This window comes from Pseudonaja textilis, chromosome 5, assembly GCF_049901715.1.
Source record: "Pseudonaja textilis isolate UNSWEBS1 chromosome 5, rPseTex1.2, whole genome shotgun sequence".
Taxonomy (NCBI): Eukaryota; Metazoa; Chordata; class Lepidosauria; order Squamata; family Elapidae; genus Pseudonaja; species Pseudonaja textilis.
This window is the reverse complement of record NC_141994.1, coordinates 45,021,796-45,038,406: the sequence shown is the minus strand read 5'-3', so window position 1 is coordinate 45,038,406 and position 16,611 is coordinate 45,021,796. Positions and strand designations below refer to the sequence as shown.

The 16,611-nt window shown below is 34.2% G+C and overlaps 1 protein-coding gene across 9 annotated transcripts in view; it reads right to left on the bottom strand.

Moving 5' to 3' along the window:
* The window catches only part of ATF7IP (activating transcription factor 7 interacting protein), a 98,090-nt gene extending 82,021 nt beyond the window's left edge, over positions 1-16,069 (bottom strand). For 2 of the 9 annotated variants that reach the window (XM_087934697.1, XM_026697441.2), the window contains exons 1-2: positions 15,986-16,069; positions 15,535-15,685 (exon numbers count right to left, since the gene is read on the bottom strand). Coding sequence is in view for 4 of the 9 variants with exons in the window: in XM_026697441.2 (XP_026553226.1) it covers positions 15,535-15,575 (41 nt within the window). In the remaining 5 variants the exon portion in view is untranslated. Of the gene's footprint in view, positions 1-3,926; positions 4,277-15,534; positions 15,686-15,985 lie in introns of those variants that run through there. The other 7 variants (XM_087934698.1, XM_087934695.1, XM_087934696.1 and 4 more) reach the window with 5 other exon arrangements.
* Positions 16,070-16,611: the final 542 nt, after the last annotated feature.

Genomic DNA, 16,611 nt, shown 5'->3' with positions numbered 1-16,611 from the left:
GATCACTTTCTCCAGGGTTTTTTGATGCCTCTGGTGTCCTTTTCCTCATCCTTAGAGATTTTCCTGGAATGCAGAGCTTTTGCCCTTATTTGGGCAGCCACCTGTCTACTGCCCGCTCTTGGTGCCAAGGGACCTCTTTGGTTAATTTGGGATTGTACTGGGGTCCCCCTCTCATCCCCCCTCACATGAACCACTTCATGGCTGTCTTAGGCAGCAGTATTCTTCATCCTTTGTTTCTGCTGTATTGGGGATTTTTCGGTCCCCTGCTGGGGAGGCACCAGGGCGTCTGCTGTTGAAAACTGTGCCAAACATTGGCTTCTTTGAATGAGCTGGAAATGGCGGCTGTGCTGGTAAAATCAAAGTTGCCAGCCATGTTGTTTTAGCAGTAGTGCCGGTATACCGGGGAAACCCACTTAGTTGTTGCAGCGGCTGTGCTGATAAAATGGGAAGCCACCTGATTCGTTGCAGCAGCTGCATCAGTTAGACCAGGGTAGCTAGCTGAGTTGTTTTGGGCTCTATAGCTCGCCCGCCAAGCAGCGATGTTGCTGAAAAACAGCTGATATGCTGTGGCTTTTCCTGCACCAAATAGCCGGTTTTAAAAGCCTCTGCTTTGCTGGCAGTTCCTCTGCCAAAAAACAGCTGTTTGTCTTGGCTGTTCCTGGGTCAAACAGTTAATTTAAAGGGGGGGGGAGGAGAAGCAATCCACATTAAAATTCTCCGTGAAAAGCCAATGAATTTAGCTGTCTTTTTGCTCTGAGTTCTTGTTAAACACGTCTCTCTTGGGCTAAGACTGAGTCAAAACTGGGACACATTCAAGAGAGGTGTGGCTACAATGTTTAAAAGGACTGAGTCTCTGGGCAGAAAAGCGGAGTTAACCCATTCTCTGCTCAGCACACTGGAAAAAAAAGTACTTTTTAAAGGCATACAATACATTGCTTTAAAAAAATCAGTGTACTATTATAAGAGTAAACCAACAATAATTTGTACTAAATACTCATTACATCAAAAGCAAATTTTAAAGCAGCAAATAACTAGAATGAAAAATTCAGGTGAACTTTCCATAGCAACCTAGCTTTCTGATGAAACCTTCTCACAAATGTGTTGCAGTTTACAAATTATCTAATGGAAAATTAGTCTATAAGCAGTGAGAGAAAAAGCACTTTATCAAAGTTGATTCTGTCTCATTAAAAGATTGTATAAGCAAGAGTAGAAGCTGGGTTGTTGCAAAGGTCAATCTTGCAATGTCAGTGAGGTCAGTGTGTTGAATTTTGGGGGTGGAGAAGGAAGAGAAGTAAACACCAGATTTAATGTACAACTTTAAAAAAAAATTTAAATGGAAATTTAAAAACATATGATGGTCAAGATATACATCTTTTTTATACCGACAAATAAAAAAGCAAGGATATAAAATCACTGAATTATTTCAGTGCTTGTACATTTTAATAAAATCTTTTATTGAAAAATGATAAAATCATACAGTGAAAGAAATTGAGCTAGCAATGCTAATGTTACAAGCCTAGAAAGGATTGCGGCTAATCTTCCACTTCTACAGGTACAATATATCTGAAGCAATGCATTGTTGAAATCCACTATTTCTAACAGAAGAATTACATACATGCTGAAATCTTGCATTGAAATTCAAGTTAATATAATAGGCTTTTGATAGAACCTTAGACCAATTACAAAAGAACACTGCTTGTTTTAATTCCACAAAATAACTGATGAAAAAGAATATTTAATTTTTTTAAGTCAGTCTATTTTATATTCTTTTAAAATCATGAGAAAACTTAACTACTAAGCAAAAGCCAGAGTGTTTGTGCCAATTAAATAAACACTACAAAACATTGGAGAGAAAGAAAGCATAATACAAAGTGGAAAAATACAAAGCAAAATAATTCTACCTTGTTTCCTGATAATGATTTGCTTTCCTGATATTGCAGTAATTATGAAAAATTCTAGTTTTTGGCATTAGCACCAAGGAACAAAAAATCTTTTTGATATTTAAGGTAATAAAGTAAAATATAACACATACCTGAAAAATATTCAACCATCTAAAATATTTCATAAAGAAATGTAAGTGGAATACAAATAAAATTTATTAAATATATGGAAGTGTTTTTTTCTTTTTCTAAACTGATTTTGCAAAACCTCTTTAAAATTTATTATTGAAAGGATTGCCAGTATTCATAAAGTATGCAAAATAACTAAAATGTATTTTGTAATAGATTGTGTTTATCAGTAATATTTTACTGCTTGCTTCTAAAACTATCACATTTGCCAGACCATTTATCCCTTTAAAACCCATGTAATGATAAATGTCTAATTTACATGGAAATCTTACTCAAAGAACAAAAATAAAATCAAAACCTTTTCATTATATATTTTATAATAAAGTACATTTTGCTCCTGGAAAATGTGACTTCAAGCATATAATTCATTAACTTACTCATCTTAGCTTTTTAATTAGATATTTAAGGATGAATAAATAGTAAATCCACTATTTTTAACAGGTTACTGAAAGGATGGTTTGACTTCCTTGATATGACAACGAATGTGGACATATTGCTTTTCTTCATGGAACTGCTTTTTGAAAACAGACATCCCTCTTGCACTAACACCCACTGATATTTTGATAAGTGCAAGCACGACCACAGCTTGTAAAAGGTGTACGTAAGTTTTGCCCCAAGCGTGTGCACAGTGATCTGCTCTCTCTTCACAAAAGTAGCAGCGTTTTCTTATTCAAAAAAAGTATTCAGATAAGTATTAGTATTCAGATAAGCAATCCTCAATTACAGTATAGCAGAATTGAATAAAAGGAACTATAGGTAAACCTGATATTAAAATGTGTAGCCTACAAAAATTATGTTTTAATGGGCAACAATTCTTTTGATAGAGACATATTTATATGAGATGTTAATGCCAATCTTATAATTAATTAGTAATTTACTGTCCTGGAATAGTATCAAAGATATCCTCCTAAAAACACATTAAAAATTGAAACAACCTAATATTTCTCCTTCGGTAGGTGGCAGCACTTTGCTGAACAGATAAGGTCTCAGAAGTCAGAAGGGGCAGGCCTGTTGGCACATGGATAAAAGACAATCATAGAATATCAGGCCTATACGCTAAACTAGTGAGTTGAAAAATTTCAATGAAGAACGCCATGGCAAATATCCATGAAGACAGCTGACATCAAACTCAAAAGAGATTCTATCTTAATATCTCATTTCTGAATTTGCGCTATTAACTTACCTTTCTTATTTATGCTTCAAGACAATGCTCATACAAAACCTGAGATACCATTAATAAATCGTGTACAACAAAATAGGAATGTGGGTCATAATATTTTTATGTAAGTGAGCCTATATCTCAAATGAATATGTACCAAAATCTTTTTTTAAATCTAATAGTATTTTACAAAATAGCAAATACAAAAATTTAAGAAGTAATTTTAACATTGTATACGAATGCAGCATTCCTGAATAAATGCTATTCAAAAATATATTGCTCTAGCTTGTTCCAAATATTGAAGAATTTAAAATTAAGTTTGTAAATATAGTTACATATTTTACAAATCTTTATGAATGATTAAAAATAATCTTAAATGTATTTAAAATTGAACACAAAGACTAGCAAACATATATCTTGCTTTATGTCTAAATCAACTGATGTGAATGTCAAAACAATGATTACACATATTTATGATAATTTTACATTAATGTCACCCTTTGACCCCAACCCTTCACCGAATGACTTTTGCAAAACTGCTGGAATAACCAAACTCCCTAAAATTCTTCACCACAAGCTGAAACCTGAAACAAACAAAAAAACTTCTGTTCAATAGTTTTACTTCATAGTCTAATATTTGTGTGTGTGTATATATATATACTGAACTAATTCATAAAAAAAATCTTAATTGCTCTTACCTCTAAATCTGTAACATGTGACTGCATCAGATTTGCTCATTAGCATAGTCATGCTAAACTGCTCCAGAGACAATTTCATCAGCCATTTTGAGACTGTACTGTTCCAGCTACACTGAAAGTGTGATTAAAATGGCTGCAGTGTGTATTCAGTCTCAGCCAGTAAAAACGTAGCAATGTGTGAAACACTTGTCACAAAGCACCTCCCTCCTTATGGAGTATACACTATTAGTGTTATTAGTGCATGTGCTGCAGAGATATGGCACAAGTGCTAGAAGTAAAAACTCACAAGGCACACAGACTGCCTCTGTGAACCAATCGGTAGCTCAGGATATAATATCTAATCCTGAACTGAATCCAAGCAGCTGCAAATCCATGTCACATATTATTGACTACAGGAATGAAGCCAAATATTACTGGCAGGCAAGGAATGCTATGCAGGAGGAGCCTGATTTCAATTCCTTTTTTTTCTTACAGCATTATAATTTCTCCTTAAATCACTTACACTAAACAATGTTACAAAATAATTTGTGTAAGATGCTACAAAGAAAAATAAGTATTAGGTTGATTTTAATCAACTACATATGTTTCCAACATGTGCTTTAACTGAAAGACCCAGAGTAAATTTTAATTCACAATTGACAATAAATTAAAGAACCATACAAACTTGTCTTAATGCAAGCATGTTAATGAGCTTTTTTCTCAATGTGGGATTAAAAAAATATCTAGTAATAAAAATGTTGAGAGTATATATTACAGAAATATTAAATTCTATACCTGAATTATGGACATATTAGAAGTTTATTTTATATCCTAAGTAGTTGGCTTAGCAAATTTCATTGGCCAGATATAAATATATTACATGTTTAGTATTGGCAATATGTTTTACTGCCCAATGCCTGAGAATGAATGGCTAAAATTTAAAATAACCAACCAAAAATTATTTTCAGTGATATTGAAAATTAAAACAAACATCATACATTACTATTTAAATATCAAGGTGCTTCTATTTCAATAGCTATATCAGGGGTAGAAAACCTATCTATTAAGATATTGATATAATACCTGTCCCTGCCTCTCTTACCATTAGACATGATGGTTGAGATTATCAGAATTGAAGATTAGCAATAGATTTCCTAACATGTAAGTAATCCTAATCTTTATAATCTCATTCTTCAGAGAGGGAGACAAAATTACTAACACCAAGTGATAGATTAAACAGATTAAAATGTATATAAAACAATATTTTAACCCATGGGTACTTTGGCTTGGTGTTAGCATATTCCATGTTCCATCTAACCTTTTTTTAGAACTACTTTAAGTGAGAGGTTGTCTTAAGTCTTGCAAAGAAAAAGAATACCTCCAGGCCCCATACTCTTTTTTGGAAGAGTTTCCGCTTGCAAAATAATGAACTGAATTTGTTACATGGTGAGCTATAGAAGCTGACACAACATAACCTCCTCAATAAACTTGCTGGCCAAACAGGTATTTGTGATTGATCCTGACCACAGTATCAATTTTTGATATAAATGTATACCTAAATGTTGTACAGACAATAAAAATCATAACTCAGTATAAATATTCTATGTGTATCTCAATCAATTTTACTACATTATCTAACTCAAGCCACTCAGTGTCACCTGAAACGTGGCAGCAAATAAATTTGATAAACAAGCAAACTCCAGCATTACCATTACAAAGCTATAAGTGATAAATCATGACCATAATCTTAAAAATACATTCATCATAAATCATAAGATAAAACACTTAAGTGATAGTCATAGGATACTAAATAAGCAATCAACATAAATCATATTAGTATACTAAATAAAACAATATAAATTGTAAAGATGTAAGCAACGAAGTTATTGTCATAAGTAGAAAATGAGAGAGGTAATAGGAAAGATAATAGTCTTACTGAATAGTTACTAAGTTCCATTTGACCATATTAATCTGAAACAGCAGGAAAACATCCACTTGGAAATCTCAGGAAGACAGTTGGAAAACTATCTTCACCCAAGACCAGATCAGAGAATTACACCTGAACATCACTGTGACAGATGAACAATAACAAAAGTATCAGAAATCTGAAACAGACTACAGACAGTAAACAAATGTGGACTTAAAACAGAAACCTAAGGCTCCTAGTGGGGAGTGACCATGCAATATTGCAATTCAAATATACTGCAAGCACAAGCAATGGAACAAAATCAAACTGGAGTCTTGGACTTTAAGAGAGCTGATTTCAACAAACTTATGCTTGGGAAGAATTTCATGGATGGAAAAATTCAAGGGGAAGCGAAACCAAGAAACTTGAAACTTTAAAAAATGAGATTATAAAAGCCCAGTCTAGCACTATACCACTGAAAAAGAAAAATAAGAGATCCCAGAAGAAACTAGCAGGGCTGTATAAAGAATTATCTGATAAACTGAAAGGCAAAAAGGATAAATATAAAAATGGAAAGAGATTTGAGTTCAAATCACCAGACCCAGATGGATTACATTCCAGGATCTGAAGGAGCTGGAAGACAGGATCTTAGAACCACTGAACCATATGAGAAAGGGGCAGTACCAGAGGACTGGAAAAAGCTGACTTGGTTTCCATTTTCAAAAAAAAAGGGGGGGGGAATTGATCCAAGAAACTACAGACCAATCATCCTGAAGTCAATGCCTAGGAAGATCCTGGAAAGAATCAAGCAATACCTAGAGGCAAGCCAATGGATTTGTCAAAAACAGATTATGTCAGATAAGCCCTATTGCATTTTTGGCAAAATAGACCAGTGAAATGCTGTGCATATAATTTATCTGGATGTCAGTAAGGCATTAGATAAAGTAGACTACAACCTACTAGTTCATAACATAGAACACTGTGGGTTAGGCAGCATCACCATCAGATTCATAACTGGCTTTCCAGCTGACTCAAAGTTTTGTCTTAGCCCAGTACACTTCAACTTATTCATAAAGGATTTAGATAATGGGATATAAGAGGAACTCATCAAATTTGCAGACAACACACAGCTGGTGGGAAAGGCCAACACTCCAGAAGCTAGGCTCAAGATTCAGAAAGATCTCAACAGACTTGAACACTGGACCTTATCCAATAAAATAAAGTTCAATGTAAGATTTTATATTTAGGCAAGAAAAACAAATTAACAGCCAATGCAGCTCCTGCAGGAGAGGTGATACATGTGCACACTGGGGTCTGCATAAAACCATGCGGGCCACTGCATTTTGCACCAACTGGAGCTTCCGGATGCTCTTCAAGGGCAGCCCCATGTAGAGTGTGTTGCAATAACCAAGACAGAAAGTCACCAGGGCATGAGTGAGTGTGAGTAGGTACTGCTGATGCAGGAAAGGGCGCAACTGGTACACAACCCGCAGTTGCACAAAGGCCCTTCTGGCCATGACCGCCTCTTCGAACAGGAATCGTGAGTTCAGAACCCCCAGATTACGCACAGGGTCTGTTTGGGGTAGTGCCACCTCATCCCAGACTAAAGGTGGTAATTCTCCCTGAACCAATGAACCCCAGAACCCAGAACCATTCGGGCTTGCATGGGTTTAGTTTCAACCCATTGCTCCCCATCCAGCCCCTAACAGCCTCCAGGCATTGCGAGAGGTAGGACACAGCAACACTTAACTCACCACGGGCGGAGACATACAGCCAAGTATCATCAGCATATTGGTGATACCTGATCACCAATGGTTGCAGGAACTGGATAGGTCTCTAATCCAATGAAGAGAAGGACTGGCAGTGACATATTAGTCTTCCAACATCTAAAGGGCTACGCAAAGAGGGAGTCAACCTATTTTTCAAAGCATTTGACGGTAGGACAAGCAGCAATGGATGTAAACTTATCAAGGAGAAATCCATTTAGAAATAAGGAGAAATTTCCTGACAGTGAGAACAATCAACCAATGGAACAAATTGCCTCCAGAAGTTATGGATGCTTCATCACTTCAAAGGTCCCTTCCAATTATTTGATACAATCCTGAGGAACCCCCACAGATAAAAAGAAAGGTTTAGAGCAAAGTCCTTTGTATATAATCAAAAAAGTACAATGGGAAATACATAACATTAACCATATAACTAACATTTATTAAAGCTAAACAAGATAGTAGAATTCAATAATTAAAGAAGGCTCCTGTGACAAGCCCATCAACTGATAAATTGATGGCTTGCCTTACTCACCAGCAAATCATAACATAAAGCAGTTGAGATCAAGTAGAACGACATACCAGAACCTGACTGAAATTGGCTCAGATTATTTACTGACAGATAAGAAATTAGTAACCATCAATGAAGCATTCCATGAAGATATTTTTTAAAACAGTATGAAGACAATAGGCAAGTTTCAGGGAGTTTGGAAAAATGTCTGCCATAACCGAACAGTTGACCAGGAATAAAAGAAACAACACAAAAGAGGAACAGAAGAGAAAAGACACATAAAGAAATAGAGAGTATGATGTATAGGTAATTTCTAAAACTACTACACTTCAATTTACAACTGCAATAGGGCCTGGAAAATTTGTCATTAAGTGGTGTGAGACATCATGAAACTAAACCTAATTTTACAACTTTTGCTGTTGTCATTAAACAAATCAGATTGTTAAATGAAACATTGTGTGACCTCAATTTGTTACATTCTTCCATTTTTCTTGTCCAAAGCTGCCTGAAAATGTTGCAAATAGTAACCATGTGACTGCAAGACATTACAACACTTATAAGTGCAAGGGCCATAAGTCACTTTTTAACATCATTAACATTGGTCACTAAATGAATGGTCATTAAGTGAAGACTACCTATATTCTGGCTAGTGCTGCGTAAAAAATTCAAAAACAATGAGAACCCTGCAGACACTGATCTCTAGGATATTTTGACTTTAGACTGAACTCTTTCCTAAACTCCCTAGCTGTAAGTGAAGAACCATTTATGGCTGTTGCACTCTTCCCAGTCATATGATAAAAATTAGAGCACTTGGTTGCTAGCGCATGTTTATAATGGTTGTATTATGTAACTGCCATTTGCAGCCTTGCCCCCCGCCCAAAAAAAAGAAAAAGGGAAAGTTGAATTGGATTTGCTTAACAACCATGTGATTTGGTTAATAACTGAGGCAAAATGGTCATGATAAATTTAACAACCACACTGCTGAATGATGGATGTTCCAGTCCCAATTGTGTTCATAAGTTGAGGGCTATCTATAGAACACAACCTGTACTAATTGGCATTTATCTTGGGAAAGAGTTACAAGTACTCTATTACAAAGGCTTAACCAAGTTTTAGTTGAAACAGAAAATAAAACAGATTGATTAGATAATCAGATAAAACTGAATCTTTCTAATAACTGAATAGACAGTCCACAACAATTTGTCAAAGAAGAAACCAACAAAAAGGGGAGAAGAAACTCATCTGATTCTATGGTATTTTCAAAAGCAAACAACAAAAATCTAACAAGTATATAACAAATAAAAATACAACTCTATACCAACACAAATGTAAGATAACAGACTACAATTTGACAATTGTAGACAAAATAAGTTTGGAAGTTCAACTCGAAAACTATCTCCTCTTACTGCAGTATAAAGTGTTCTACTACAACATAATTATATCTGCTGAGAGAATGTTTAGAATAATAGCAAAGGTAGATCTAAATGGTCTTATCCTCTTATTTACGATAATGAGAATTGAATGGCAAAGCAAATATAACCCAACCATTATTCATGGGTTCTTTACTAAGTAGCTGCCTGCTGCTGAGCAAATTTTTGGTGCTGGATTTCTGCTGATCAGAGCATATTTGTAGATACACAAAGAATAATTGTTAAACATTGTTCCATCTCTTCCTGCCTTGTATTAAAATGCAGATAAGCCATTGAAAATTGGGTTTCCACCTACGTAATTCTATAATTTTGAAGGGCATTATAATTCCACAATTTAAAATTAGCTTCGATGTTGAGTGGCTGTTGTTAATTCCAGTGGTATTACTAGTTATTTCAATATATTCTTAGTTTCAACATTCTACCGTTTTTTTCTTACGATTCTGCATATATGTATGATTTAACAATCCTACTTTATGAATAAAATTGGTCCAACCGAAATTGCATATTTTTGATGGAACAGAGGGTTTATTTAGAATTGTGAGATAATGTTACTGTTTTCTTAAGATAATCAAGAGGATGCTACTTATTGATTTATTCATTTTAATTTATTGTGGCTACATTCCTATTTCAGAATATCACTTATTTAAACTATTTTATGTGGATCTAGGAATTGCAGCATATTATGCCATCTCATATCAAACCTCTTCATCATTTAAGTATATTTTCCTTAACATTAATAGACTTAATTATATTAGTTACTTTCTTCTAAAACATTTATTTTCAGTGAGTCAGAAGTTTCTCCTTATTAAAAAATAAAGCACTGAAAACATGGAGACAAAAAAAAATCTTCTACACAAATTTGTTCTTGAACGGATGTTGAATATGTAGTTCAAATAGCTTTTTGAGGGGGAGGGCAAAAAATTAATACCTGGATCTACTCCATGCTGAGAATATTCTGCTGATCCAGATTGGTTGCTCGTAGAACACAGAAATCTAAACTCAACAGTGAATTGCAGCTATGTCCATAAAAGGCAATTTTAAAGCACAATATAAAAAAAATCTAACCCAAGAGGCTTAGAAGGAGATCCTCTAATCAACTAGCTACAATTCACTTTTACCAAACAAGAGTATGGTTCAAAAACACAGTAAACAATTAAAAAATGAAACAATATTTAAAGATATGTTGACTGATTATGCACCTGAATTACCTTCTGCTGTATTTTGCACCCCGTGCAGTTATTTTCCCCCCAAAAGTTAGATATATCAATTTCCTGAGGTTTTGATGAAAACTTCATTCAGTTATTAATCAAATTTGAAGTCTGCCCTGCTACCAACAGGTCTTAGCCAATCTGTCTAGACATATAACGTATATTTATATAATTAATTTATATCATGATTGCTCTAGCATTCTTTCAATGGAAAATATCGTGCTAATACACAAGTATGTACAAGAAACAAGATATGAATGTAATCTTGGAGTTCTGCACCTGATAAATGTAGTAAACTTCCTGTAAAACACGGGTGTCAAACTCGCAGTGTCATGTTGCCATCATGCAACATTTTACAATATTTTCTCCATTTGCAGAACTGGGATGGGCATTGCCCATGTGTGACATCTGGCCCACGAGCCGCCAGTTTGACACCTCTGCTGTAAAACCTTCGGGGTTATTAGTATCTATCCTCTGAAATGTTAGTGAAAGAACTAAACAACACCAAATGAAAAGACTATATTTCTGGATGTTGTATGAAATATTTTAACTTGCCTGAATTATACACATTAACCAATATTAAAAATAATTCATTAAGTTTTGAATAATCAAAACATAACACAATGTTCCTATTTGTAATATACATTTTATATTAAAATATTATATTTATATTACATATATTCAAAAATTAGTTTCCACATGAACTAAATAAAAATGTTTATAGATTTTTTTAAATTATGGCTATAGTCTTCTCTTTGCTATTTAAAAATATCCTGCCCTTTTTCATTATTTTTAATTAGTTAAATGTATTTCAATATGTTCCAAGAAAGCAGCAGGGATAGAATAATTTAAACTTTTAAAAGTACATAAAATTATGTTATCTTCTGTTGCTGAGAAATAAAAGGCCTACCGCACCAATTCTGAAATACAATTGCATCAACTTTTAAAACAAAGTTCAGTCTTAAAATCAATGAAATCTTGGATTGTGAATTTAAATAGATCTGTCCAATGACATACAAATAAATTCAATGGTAATACTAAGTATTTGTAAATATTTCTGTTTGGAGTCAATTGCTGATTGAACAGGAGCAACATTAAACTCATTCGCAAGATAATATAGGATGAGGACTGTTTGGAACTGTTCACAACTCAGCAAGATTATTTGTGGAAACATCTATGACTGTTTTTTAAGCATTACATAGATACTTTTACTTGCGTATCACTTAGAATATTGATACCCGAAAACAAACCGCTCAAATAGCCTGGCTATGCAATTATTGTCTTAAGAAACTTTACTATAAAACTCATGTTAATATTGTTAATTTTATTAAATAATTGGTCCAGGCAAGTGGTTGTGATGCTTATTTTTCACTAATGAAGCTTCCTTTTAAGTCTTGTATAAAAAGACATTTTTACTAATGGTGAGATACAAACTATAACAACTAAGAAAAACTAAATACCCAATTTTCATACAGAAGCTTGAACCTCAGGAAAAATTCTGAATATTGTGTAGAGGGAAATTTTTCAGCATTTTTTTCTCTCCAGTAAGGCACTTTTGTTATATATAATTTACAAATACCCAACAGAAACAATTTTTATGTATATATTGCAATCTATGTTTCTCCTATTTTAAATAATTTAACTTTTAAAAAGTTATAGATCATTTCTATTTTAAATATTTTGTTTAAAAATGTAAAATTAAATCATGCAAAAATTGGCAATATTCCTATTATCCTATAGCATATAATATCTAAACAAAAATTACATTTTGATACTGCTGGAAACAATGATGGGATCCAAAGTTCCTTAATAGGGTTCAATCCTGCAATTATTTTTTTTAATAGCAACTAAAATGCTATTATTTAATGATTTTCATCATTATAGTAGTTAATCTTAATGACACACTTTGAAATCACTAGCCAGATTTTGGCAGAATAATTTATGGCGACTAGAAGGGGGGAAGAATCTATCACATTAGTATGCTGAATTATTAATCAACCACACTTAATATTAGTGTTTGGGTGTTATGTAATAGTTTGTGGATATAATGGGTATAGTAGTATACACACATGCTTAACAATATTTTCTCCTAAAATTATTAAGCCACCTTTATATTAAAAAGACAATTTTGTATCATGGATGTGGTCACTTAACAGCATATAAAACGTAAAACAAAACACAGCTATCAGTAAGTCAGGAGATAGCTGCAAATGTAGAACATTACACAGTATTGTATAGTTTAGTGAAATACAAATATTTAACATTTTATTCATACTACTTGTTATTTATGCTAATGTAAGGTGCTGCCCAGAGTCATTTAGAAGTGAGATGGATGGGACACAAATTCAGTAAACAAATGAAATATTCTACTTCTACTGCACTGCTGCTATATTTGCAGTTTGGTGCATGTATTTGTAATATAAAATTTATAAAAAAAACAAGTCTCCAAATTCGCAAAATATACCATGCTTGACATTGTAAAATTATATTAGAATATTTAAGTTGACAATTTGGAATATTAAGAAATGTATGAAGGACAATTTTAATCATTTTTCTTGGCAGTTTCAGTCAATATAATTCATCAAATTTTCAAGGGTCAAGCAGACTTCTCTGACACTAGATGAGGGAAGATATGTATCTGTTATTTATTGACAGTGCATAGCTGTTGCATCCATACATCTGCAAATTTTAATGTTCTGGCTAGGAGCACTCAAACAGCCAAGTATGTCAGATCAACCAATCCAGCAATAACTGAAACTACCATTTTTGGAGTTTGGAAAAGCACTTAAGCAAAAGGTTTTTCTCACTGTTAAAGAGAGCACATTTTGTCCCCATTAGACAAAATAGGAAGTGAAAGTAATTTAGAATATTTTTCCAACATGTTTGGCCTGGAAGAAAAAAAATGTATTTGCATTTTCCTTATATTACAACTCCAGAAACTAAATTAACTTAAAAAATGAGTGAAACTTGGAGGTTTATTCTAGTGATAATTATATTAAATCTATTTAGTCATTCTTACACTATCAGTAATGTTAACCTACCTCAGAGTTGTTTTGCATATTAAATCTTGGCATCATTCTAATTGAAGATCTTTTGACAGAATGGTAGAACACAAATTTAAAAAATAACGCTTCCTTCATAGAACAAATCAGAAGAGAAAAATATCATTCCCTCTCAAAGACTAAGAACAATAATATTTTACAACAAGCCATTTATAAAACTTATACACATGAAATAAAAATAAATTGATAGAGATACAGGATTTTGCCAAAAACATATAGCAAAGTGTCCACACACACATCCAAGTAGGCCATGGGTATGTCATTTCCCCTTTGTGCTTTTTGCACTCAGAAGTACCAAGATAAGGCACCATAATGAATGATCAATGCGCATTACAACATTTGCTCTTCTTTGCACTGCAATGTATAAGAATGAAAGATATGTATATACACATCATACCGTTTTTCTATAACTTCACAATAAACTGGTGCATAATCCTTGAGTACAAAACAAGGAAATTTGGGACCTTTTAATTACTTATTCAGACAGAAGATTGTGCCTGTAGCTTGAGGTTTCATAAAATACAGCAGTTTAAATCTCACAATCCATGTATTTTCCACAACAGAAACTAGGAACCAGCAACATTATCTACCATGTTTCAGAGTGGATAACATACTTACTGTTAAATTCAGATAATTTTGCTGATGCTGGTTTTAAATAAAAGCAAAGAAAGTTACTTGTGAATAAAACAGCCATTGATAATCCAAACAAAGTGAGCTCTTATTTATCTTAAAAAAAAAGCTAGAGGTCATATAGCAGTGTAGCAATTTTAAAAGTTAAATATTATTTTTCAAATACTGCTAACTTTGATATGTCGTATTAATGGAAAAATTGCCATACTATTATATACCGCTTTCCAGAATTTAAAAACTCATAAATCAGTACAAAAATTTCCAGAAAACACGTATGAGGCATTTTTATTTTAAACTACAAAACTATAGTAATTTTAATAGGTTTCTATGTAATACAGCTATTAATGAAAACTAAAGTATTATATCCCAATGAAGTTTTTATTTTATATTCTAGCAATATTGCCAAGTAGTCTCTCATCTCCTTTAAAATTATGATTGTCTAATTTGTCTATTTTAGCAGCAAAGTTATAAATCCATGGTATTATTTCAAGCAAATATCTTTTCTAATTAATATTTATAAATTAAAACAACTATTTTTCTCTTACAGACATGTGAATGTTTTGTGTGTGCATTTGTGTATATGTACACAAATAAACAAAGGCAGAAACATTAACATGTTATTAATAGATTGCAAAGATACACAACATAGCGCTCTTCTTGAAATTTCAAATTTTGAACACAATCCACAACTGGGATAATATCTTTTACTGTAATGACAATGTTATTTTAATTGTTGCCCAATCACCCAAAGAGTAAAATGATAGTAAACTGTTGTCTTACATAACACTAAAAACTCAACTTATAAAGTGATAATACAATTAAGATTTAATCTATTATTTAAGAACGCTGTCAGTACTTTCACTTTGCGTATTTATCTCCTCAGAGCTACCAATCAGAATACTTTTTAAATTGAACAACACAACTAATCAATATCCAAATATTTACATTTTAATAAATAAAAAATAATCCAACCTGGGTTAAAAGACAAATATTATCCCACCGTACTTACCTTAAACTCAAATAAGAACATCAAGAAACAGCATAACCCAGCCAATATAATTTCAGACAATCAGCCTTCAGCAGCAGATATGTAAATTAAAATAATATAGCACTAACCGATTACATGAGACTAAAAGCAGGTGTCCTCGATTGCTCATAAATCGGGAAAATGGCCGCCTCCTTCCGAAGAAAACCACCTCGTCGTCGAACACTAGAAACGAGGGTTTCAGGCGCGCTTATGCAATGCGCATGCTCAGGCACATACTTCCTGCCAGGATAGAGGAAACCGCCACCTAACAACCCACGGGGGGGGAGGGGTAAGGAGCGAACGGAAACTACCGCCAGGAGCGGCAGTGAGGACTCGGGAAATTTTCCACCGCGTCAGCGATTTGGACAAGGCAAGTCGGAGGGGAATCGACAAAAAGGAGAAAGTCTTTCCTCATAAAAGATGCCTGAGAGAATTGCCTTTAGATGTAGTAGCTGCGGCTGGCTACCACCGTTTCCAACACAAAACCTGATCTGTATCCAACCCCCGCTCCCTCCCTCCTCTCTGGGATTGCAGCAGTACCTGCGAATAGAAGTATTTTCGCCGCCAGTGGTTCAGAGCGCTGCTACAAGTGCTCCCGTCCGCTTCCACCGCCGCCGATGGTTCAAAAAAAACCCCACACAGCCAACAGCATGTGCTGGGCCGTTATGCAAATAACCTGTGATTTCCCCTCCCATTCTCTTGGCCACACCTCCTTTGAAAAAGCTGAGGGGGCGGACGTGCGAACTGCATTCTTTCTCCGGCCAATCCGCAGATCGGCCGTTTCGACGATTATGCAAATATTCCACAATTACTTAGCATATTTTGCTGGTAACTCCTCCCCTTTTTGCAGTAAGGAAATTATTGCTTTGAGCGGTAGATAGTTGATAAGCGAGTTAAGGTGGAACGGAAGTCCTTGTTTGTTAAGGTAGAAATCGACGCCAGTGGTTAGGAGGAAGCGCTGCTACAGTTTTGCGAAGCTGACCGAGGCAGCGTAAACTCTGTCTCGGCTGGATCGGTTGGAGTTACTTGGCTGTATATGGATAGCGTTGAAATCAGCATGTTCTTGAAGAGAAGCTTCGTGTTTTATACTGTTTCGGAGGAGTCCCCAGTCCTCAGTGTCAGCTTACAATTTCTGTATTGCATGGTAAAGGTAGTGAATGATGTTG